This window comes from Carassius carassius, chromosome 20 (assembly GCF_963082965.1).
Source record: "Carassius carassius chromosome 20, fCarCar2.1, whole genome shotgun sequence".
NCBI classification, from domain to species: Eukaryota; Metazoa; Chordata; class Actinopteri; order Cypriniformes; family Cyprinidae; genus Carassius; species Carassius carassius.
In genome coordinates this window covers 1,521,648-1,531,574 of record NC_081774.1, presented here as the reverse complement: position 1 = coordinate 1,531,574, position 9,927 = coordinate 1,521,648, and the positions used below count along the sequence as shown (strand labels likewise).

At 37.8% G+C, this 9,927-nt stretch overlaps 1 protein-coding gene across 1 annotated transcript; it reads left to right on the top strand.

Moving 5' to 3' along the window:
- The first annotated feature begins 3,510 nt into the window (after window positions 1-3,510).
- On the top strand, window positions 3,511-6,150 carry LOC132095987 (Krueppel-like factor 2). The gene is made up of 3 exons (XM_059501095.1): window positions 3,511-3,832; window positions 4,407-5,265; window positions 5,349-6,150. Exons 1-3 carry the CDS (start codon window positions 3,764-3,766, stop codon window positions 5,522-5,524), a joined length of 1,104 nt encoding a protein of 367 aa, XP_059357078.1. The 5' UTR covers window positions 3,511-3,763; the 3' UTR covers window positions 5,525-6,150.
- Window positions 6,151-9,927: the final 3,777 nt, after the last annotated feature.

Here is a 9,927-nt window from a genome sequence, read left to right as displayed (position 1 = left end):
CTGCATAAACACAGCGACTGTTACCACAAACATGTGCCGTTATGTGTCGTCTACATGCAAGGGATGACATAAGGTGACATGAGAGAACCAGCGCTGGGTTTTGAATCAACAAGGGCTGTGCACATCCACACAGCCCATTAGAGGCAATTTGAGGTGACATTATGCAAATGATTGCCAGTGATGCAAGCTCAATGTAAAGCCCAAAACATAGTTTAAACAAACTGAGTGCAAATGCTTGCAGCCACGCAAATGCAATTTTGTGTGTTAATGTTCTGAAATACATCAGAAGGCAATTCAACATGCCACTGTCTATTAGTTTTCGGTTTTAGGCCAAAAACTGGCACACACACTCACACACGCACACACACACACACACACATATATATATGCAATAATAACTTTGAAACGTTGGAATAACTACATTTTTTTAAAAGATGTATTTTTTTATTGGGGTTTTTTCCCCCACTAATGCTGCATTTATTTATAACAAAAACAGTTAAAACATAAAAATAGTTAAATATAAAAAAAATATTATTAGGCTAGAATTTAAAATAATTTTAAACTGTTTTTCCATTTTAATATGTTTTAAAATGTAATTTATACCTTTATTTATTCAAAGGTTTGTAAAAGAAAGATATTTAAAAAAAAATAATAATTATAAAAAAGATTTATTCAGCCACTTGATCAAAATTTTACAAAATAATTCTGTTTGAAATAAATGCTGTTCTTTTGAACTTTCTATTAAACAAAGAATACAGAAAAATAAAATGTATCAGTTTCCATAAAAACAACTGATAATAATCAGAAATGATTATTATCACACGATAATAATCACACGAATGAAGACTTGAGTAATGATGCTAAGAAATTAATCTTTGATCACAGCAATAAATTACATTTTAACATATATTCACATAGTAAACAGCTATTTTAAATTGTAATAATATATCACAATTTTTACTGTTTTTTTGATCAAATAAATGCAGCATTGGTGAGCAGAAGAGTCTACTTTCAAAAGCATGAAATAATCGTAATTAATTCAAACGGTCAGTGGATGTATATTGAATGTATTGCATCATAAAGCGTATTTTAGTTTGGGGGAAGCAGTGAACACACACACACACTCATTCACACACAAACTTAATGTGTCACACAGAATGAATTCATACGGATGTGAGTGAAGAGTCACCTGAACTCATGCGGCAGGAAGTGATATCAGTTTTAATCAAAAGGCATTTAATCTAATGTGGCTTTCAATGGAAACTATTGACATTCATATGAATGAGCATTTACATATGACACTTACTTACATTTACATTTTTGCATTTAGCAGATGCTTTTATCCAAAATGTCTTACAGTGCATTCAGGCTTTACATTTTTTTTTTACCAGTATGTGTACTTAATTCTTAATTAATCATTTTATTAACCACAAATCAAACTAGAAGCACAAGAAACTCTAGTTTGCATAATAGATTACGTGAAACCCATGAGCCGCCTCCATTTCCATTGAAGATTCATGACAAAAGATATGAGAAACATCCCAAACTCATTCTTACTCAACACAAAAGCACTGCATCAGACTCATGACTATTGTGAGTTATTTCAGGTTTCATGTTTAATCAAAAAGCTTTTACGTTTTGGGAAATTTACTATGAAAATACCATGGTACTATTTTAAGTGCTGGTATTTCATGACCTATATATACGTACATATATTAATACAAATTATCGCTTGTTTACAACACTTTTTCAACACAATATCATGGTAAAACTGTGGTTTTAATATTGTTAACTCAGTAACACCATGCATTTTGGATATTTATCATAAAAATATTATGGTATATGGATACAGAAATCATACTATGTTTGAAAACATGTTTAAAAACTCAAAAAAGTACCACTGTATTGCCGTGTTTTTGATAATGGTTTTGGACACAGTGTAGCATGTCAATATAGTAGCCTATGTTTTGTATATTACCATAGTATTATACCAAATAATGTTATAGTTGTAAACAAGTACCATATATCACAGGATGTATAAATATTCAGTCATCCAGTACCATGGTAAATATCAGTGTACTATGGTAGCACACACAAGGGAAACCAAAGTGCAAAGTTCATGCACCAATTGTGTATTTTTCAGACCTAAACTAATTAACCTGTCCAGTTTTTCTCTTCCTGTCAGTGTCTTCATTGACGTGCTGTAGCGCAAACAGTCTCGGGATATCATTAACGACACTAATGGCTGCTAAAGCAAAGCCAATAATTCCCAGCATTCCAGCCATTTAATCCCCTCCATTTCCACCTGAATGAGGAGAAAGGTAAGGCGAAGATCTGAGAGCTCAGGTGAGACTGGCGCCTGCTGTCCGCGTTTAGACAAACCCGCTGCGCGCGCAATCATCACGAGAACGCGCCTCTGAGCGCGCAGTGAATCACGCTTAACGTGCGTGCATCACAGCACATGTCTCAAAGCAAACCTTTTACTACAGTACTACAGTAATCAATTAATGAATGTTTATTTATTTTTCCAATCTAAATTTTAAAGGAGTAAAAATTCTACAAAATATTGTCCATGCATGTTTCTCTCCCTCTCTTTTTTACACACACACACACACACACACGTATGTACATGTATTTGTATGCGTGCTCTTCTACTTGAACAAATGTGCATTATGATGAGCTCAAAATGTAAAATATTTACAGCCATGTTTTTTATGCTTTTCTTGTCACGTGACAAGACTAGTTGTAATGTTTGCATGTTAGGCTATATCTAGGCATTGATTGACTGACAGATGTTTTTAAAGTGTTAATCTGTACTCCACCTTTGGCTTTAAAGCCCCACAACATTATCAGCCAGGCATTATCTGAGGTCAAGGCAGACTAATCTTTGCTCAGTGTGTTTTGGTGGTTTTTAGTAGAAGCATGAAGTCAAGTTCACAGAACCACAGGTGGAGAGAATCACATTAACTGTCACCACCATCCACTAACCACAAACAAACACAATACTGGCTTCAGTCTTCAGTTTTAAAACCACACACACTTCTTTACATCAAAGGTTTTGCTTGAAACGGCTTTCTTTGCAATAAATGTGTAATCGAGTGCACCTCATTTACCTTTTATAGTGTCCCACCTAAGCCTATGTTTATGTAATGACAGGGACAAGTAGTGACTTTTGGATCACCCACTAATCTATTCTACAGAAAACTGCCAGATCAGCATGCACAAACAACTTTATTTGACTTCTCTAAATGTAACCTCATTGTGCAGTCACTTGCTTTCATTGGAAAGCGCGTATATTTGGAGACTAAATTACGCATGGGTGAATGTAGGCTGTTTGGAGACTGGAATTACACTTGGATCAATTCGAGCTTTTGTTGAAACGCCTTGGTAACAGTTTTGTGTGTGTGTACTACACAGATGATTGTAGTGACCGCCTCCTCTCGGCCGCGCCCCCGCGAGGGGAAGGGAGGGAGCGCGCGTCATCACGCGCTTAAAAGCGCCGGAGCGCGCTGTCCGGCACTGAGAGACTGGAGACCTGTAGAGAGAGCGCACGGTGCCTTATATACAGACTGTATTTGGGAACGCTGAGCGCAGTTTCCCCCGCACACACAACTGGTCCAGGAGAAGTATTTATTAGGTAGGAGTCGCTCCTGCCAGACACACTTTGTTCATGACTCTGGGAGTTCACTCGAGAGTTTGACATCTGTCCGCGAGCAAGTGCAACAGTACAGACGATAAATACAACGCAGCACGCATCTCGGAAATGGCTTTACCGTGCCTTTTGCCTTCGATTTCGACGTTTGCAAACCAGAAGGAGAAACTCTGGGAGGATGTAAGTATTTGACATATTTTGCACTCGTAAAATGGAGGAACGAGGGGGAATTTGGGTAATGCGGGACACCAAACCTCAAAAGTGGTTAAAACAGCTAGCGTAAACACTGCGAGAGAGTGAGAAAAACAATCTAACTAAGCGAATATATTTGTTTTCCACTTGTTTGCACTAGATAAAATAAAAATTGAAGATACACATCGGAAAGCAAGCACAAATATCATAAATGCCTTTTTTTGTATCTTGTTTCATATATATTCATACATATATATAACACTACGAAAAAAACTTTTTCTAAGCGAAAAGAATTGTGTGCATATGAAACAATATATAGATGTATTTATTTATTTATAAGATTTCTTAAAAAGAGAAAAACATTTTTTGCATGTTTTCTTGTAATTGAAACTCACTTACTCTCACTTGTTGGTTTGAATTCTTGGGGGGACAGTCGCAGTAAACTGAAGATGTCAAAATCTATTGAAACGTCTCGAATAAAGTCATGCAATGCTCTGAAAATGAGTCGCTCAAAAGCATCTGACAGTGTTTTAACTCTGAGATCCTTTTGATTTTGTTGCAGAGGTGGAAGTGTGTGGAGGACAAACCTCTGAGCGGCAGCTGTCCTCCGCTCAACGTGGCACAGCACATGGACTCTTGTCGTGGCCGCAAGGATGATGAGGATCTGAGTAATTATTTGGACCTGGAGTTTATCCTGGCCAACACAACAGGACCCCTAGAGGCGGGAGCCGAGTTCGTCTCACATGCAGAGCCCTGCGGCATGTACTTGACAGGAGCGTATGTACCTCCAGAGCAATGCAGCGCTCCTCCTCCGCCGTACTCCAACAGCCTCATGGCCGAGCTTCTGAGATCCGACATGGACAACTCCTACGACGGCGCCATTCAGGGAAGATTCATCGTCAACTCGTTCCCTAGACAGGACTTTGTTGATATCAAAGTGGAGCCACCAATGGACGGTTACGGGCCGGTGATGGGCATGGTGCCGCAGAGCTGCCAAAAAATCAAACAAGAGGGCAACGTTTCATGCATGATGTCTTTCGAGCAACCCAGACTGGCTGTTTCTCCGCAGGCCATGGGGAATATGACACCTCCCTTGAGTCCGGATGACTCCCATCTGCGCCAAACTGCATTTCCGCAGGCTTTCCATCACTCGCCTCCAGCTTATGCTCAAATGCAGATCCCGTACACGACACAGCACCAGTTCGGCATGTTCGAGGACGCCATGGGCATGCAACCCAACATGCAAAGAGCTCTTCTGACTCCTCCGTCCTCTCCTCTGGATCTAATGGAGTCCAAACCCAAGCGGGGACGACGCACCTGGCCGAGGAAGCGCACGGCGACACACACCTGCACCTACGCCGGCTGCGGCAAGACGTACACCAAGAGCTCGCATTTGAAGGCACATCACCGAACCCACACCGGTAAGAACACGTTTGAGTTTGTCTTTAACATGCATTTGTGTTTTCAATCCAGTAAAACTAATCCCATCGCTTTGCGTCATCAGGTGAGAAACCATACCACTGCAACTGGGAGGGATGCGGATGGAAATTCGCCCGCTCTGACGAGCTGACGCGTCATTTCCGCAAACACACGGGGATCCGGCCGTTCCAGTGCCACCTGTGTGAACGTGCATTCTCCCGCTCCGATCACCTGGCACTGCATATGAAGAGACACCTGTGAAGACTGGATCCACAACCACACAACTGCCTTATTTAATGACTTATGAATATATCATCGTACACTCATAAAAATAAAGGTTCCGAAATAACCATTTTAGTTCACAAAGAAGCATTCGGTGAAAGAACTGTTTGAAGAACGTATAAAGATCCTTGAAAAGGTTCAACTGATGTTGAAAGTTCTTTATTTTTAAGAGTGTAGATTTGTAAGTAGCTGGTACTACATAGATTGAACTCTTTTTAAAGCCTTTTATGGGTGATTTGTGTCCTGAAGGGCTGGTCCTACGAATCTGTGTTTGATCGGGAGACAGCATGTATGTTTAACGGTGCCTTTTTGAAGCCACGAAGAGTGCGAAGCCTGACGACTAGCAAACCTCCAGTTTTCTGATGCAAAAGTGTAAAATGCACGATGACAATGTTTTGCTCTTGAAACTGCCTTTCTACTATGCAACAAAAACAGAGCTGTGTGTTCAAATGTGTTTGCAGTTCTTTCCAAACGTCTTGTATCTTGATGCACATTGAGTCAGTCACACCGTATGCACTAGGGCTTGAGGTCCTGGGTTTTTATATACATTTTATATTGTAAGTACTGTATTTATTGTAAATATTAAACTAAATTTGAATATATATCCATCGGGTCTCTTGTCATTGCCTGTCATGCTGGGTTTGAACTATTGGATGTCGGTTGCTAGTCTCTTATTACGGGCTCTTTTGAAGTTACTGGAAAATGCAGAGGTTTATGGCGAGCGAGGGATGTCGCACGAGTGCTATTCTTGAACCCCCACTCAAGCTCACAGAGTCAGGTATTATAGTTTAGACCAAGATGCTTTCCAGCTGCGTCAGGTTGAGGCCAGCAGCCTGTGGCTTCTGCCTATAAATACAAACACTACATTTACATAATTACAGAGAGAGAATTTAGATCCGTCTGGACGGAGGGACGCTCGGCTCTCAGCTGAAGATCCCAGACTCCAGAGACGCAGAGAAGACACTGACATCAAAGAGACTCCAGGGACGCTTTGATGTCCAACATGAAAGATAAAATCCCAAATTTGCATATTTTATTAAAATATTTCTTAAGCATCAGCTCATTTTGCCTTGGGCCAGAAGGACTAGAACATTCTGAGATTAAAATAAAATATAAAGTACTATTTCGACACCTAAAAATTGTATATTATTGTTTTTTTTGTATATTTTATAATTATGGAAATTTTGATAAATGTTTAAGATATGCCCCAGTGCATCATTCTAAAAATAAAAAATGTAAAACATTGAAAAATGTTAATGAAATTTCTTTATAAAAATATGATTTATATGCATTCAATTATATGTGCATGCAAACTATATTGAATTCCTATTGAGAGTCATACCGTCTCTAAATAAAGCATTCTTTACTGCTTTTGTTTTCCAAGAGTTGAACTTGTTCTGCATTGGTGAATAATGTGTGAAAAAAGCACTAGAGTTCCCTTTCATGCAAATTCGAGACAAAAAGAAGAAATGTGATCCTGACTATTATTAGCGACTCAGTGAAGTGAAGCAGAGATCTCATTTCACTTTTGTGTGCTGATGATAGTAACTTTACTACCAATCTGACATAAACAGAAAAAAACAAGCTTCTCTTTTTCCTCTTCAAAGCAAAGCAAATATAAAGAACGGTTTACTGTAATTAATGCAATTCAACAGCTTCCAAAGAAGAAATAAAGATCCCCGTCTATACAGTCAAGAACTTGTCTATTAGAGGGGAGAAATACTGACAATAACTTTTAAAACAACAATATTTCAAACAAAATATTAAATATTAATTCAGAGAGTGACATTTAGTTATCATGCAAATAAATACAGTGATGTTAAATTCTTAAATCCAGTTTAAGTGCAATTATCTCCATTTTAGGCAGACTGATTATAAAAATATGTAAGCTTATTTCCACCAAAGGATTTAAAATAAATATGTTTTTAGATAATTAGGAAAGGTAACCATTTTTTTTTATTCTAAGTTCTATTTCTAAAAATGTTAAATCATAATTGCAAGACAAAAGAATCACTGCAAGATTGCAGTGAGAAAAGTCAGAAATTAGAAATAAACTTATAATTGCATTATATACTATATACTCAAAAATGTAAGAAGAAATTTGCATGAAAAGTCAGAATTGCAAGAACAAAATTAAGAATTGTGAGATATAAAGTAATAAATGCTTTAAAAAAAAAAAAAAAAAAAAAGGTCAATTGTGAGATATAAACTCAGAATTCATATATATAATTGAGATAATCATTAAAAAGAAGATAAAAAGTGGCAATTATTCCATGGTGGAAATGCCTTCCATACGAAAGATGCATAACGATGGAAATGAAAGGTCAAATATCAAGCGCACTGCTTGCACAGTATTCATACTCCATATGGCTCTAGGAGTAAATATATGATAATATAGTGCCTGTTCTGAACACAGCCGTGCTGGTCAGTAATTCCTGACCCCATGATTTAAGCACTCAGCACTAAAACCACAACTAAATCCAAAGACTAGACAAGAATGTCTGGCAAGGCCTCTAAACGAAGCGCACGTGTGGACGGCGAAGTAAATGAGCGATCGAGTGCAAGAAAAACACAAACGAGGAAAGAGTCAGAGCCTCGTGTTTCTGTCACCTGAGCCCGTCTCATTTGTCCATCTCAAAATCAGCTCTTTCAGCGAACTCGTGGAGGAATTTCCTGTTATTCCAAATGGGGGTAATTAACATACCGAAGCTAAAATTCATGCAGCTGTTAAATTATTTTCACACTTAGATCTCAATCTTTCAGCAATTTGCTGAAGCCGTTCACAGAGCATTTGCAGAAGACAAATGTCTGATAGAAGCTCGTCCATCATTAGTGCAGCACAGCTGAACAAGTACAACACATGCTAGATATTGCATGCATAGAAAGGGTTAAGCTCCGAGTACAGATGCTGCTAACATTAACCACAAGCAGATAAGAAGTTGCGATCTGAATGCAGCTCAAACCCTGATTGTTTTGGCAACGGTTTTTGAAAACTGCAGCTTCTTTATTTCATATTTGTCTTTCAATTCAAAGTTGCATGAATGCAGTTCAGATCGTGTAGATCTTGCAACATCAAGGTCATGGGTTCAATTTCCAGTGAATGCATAAACTGATAAACGGTAAACTGTCAATGCAATACCTTTTTTTGCCCTCTTTTGACAAATCTACTGAATGCATATCTAATGTTTATTTAAATATGAATGAATAAATATTATTATTAATTATTTTAAATATTGTAGCTTTTAAATATAATTAATAAAAAAAAAATACACAATTTCCCTTGACTTTGGGAGGAAATGGCTGCAATATGTTCTTCATTTAAAGAAAAAAAAGAACAATTTATAGTGGATTCAGATACATATGTTTGACATTTATTAAAAAGTTGAAAAGCAGCACATTGTAAAATCACTTTAACCCTTTTCCACCAAAACACAGAAATTCATTAGAATCTTCAAAACGATAAAAGAGAAACCCATACACACTCACCAGAGTTTACTTCTCTAGCATAAAAACAACCCATAACCTGCTGATTTTAGTGTTCAGTTTCACAGATGCAATAAATATATCGATACATGATAAGAACAAGTTCAATATACAGTATAAGGCTTCACGTCTAGGCAAAACGAGCTTCAAGAAAGGGTTAAAAACAGATGGGCAGAGCTCCTTAAGCAGTGCTGGTTTGTGTGATCTGGGCTCATCTAGAGGATCTGATCAAGTTTTAAAGGGTTAAACCAAAAATACAGAGTCATTGCTACATCATCTCACTCTCATACGAACAGTGCTCCTACAAAAACTAAAGAATATGCTTCATTTGATCTTCATGCATCCAATGAAACCGTATCAGAAGTTAAAATGAGATTCAGGATTTGTTCATCACTATCGCGTAATGCATTGATAATGCAGGTTTATATATATAAATACAGACATCATATATAATCATAAAGTGGACCAACGGTGGAAAATGACCTGCATTTAGTTACTCACCCCTCTTATTAAACCAAACGTCTGGTTGAGATTTGAAGTTGATCGTAGTCAAACTAAGACACTTTGCAAAACATTGGCCATAGAAATGGGTTGATATTTATTATGAGACTTCTGTGCATTAAAAATGATTCAAGATCTCACTTAAAGTCTTCAGCTACAGTATTTGGTGAAGCTGTATATAACGTTTTAAAGCATAATAGTGTGGCTGAGCGTTTCGTGCAGTGACTCTGTAACTTTGACCTTTGGTTTTGTTGTACTTCATTGGTTCAGTGATCGCTACAGCAAACCTGAGAGAGAGATCTTCAGGGAGAGCGTGTGATTGGGGGAAAGCTTAGGTGAGTCTCGCTGATGGATTGAAGCATCACGTTCTGGGCTTTTCGGCTTGACTGAGAGCCAGT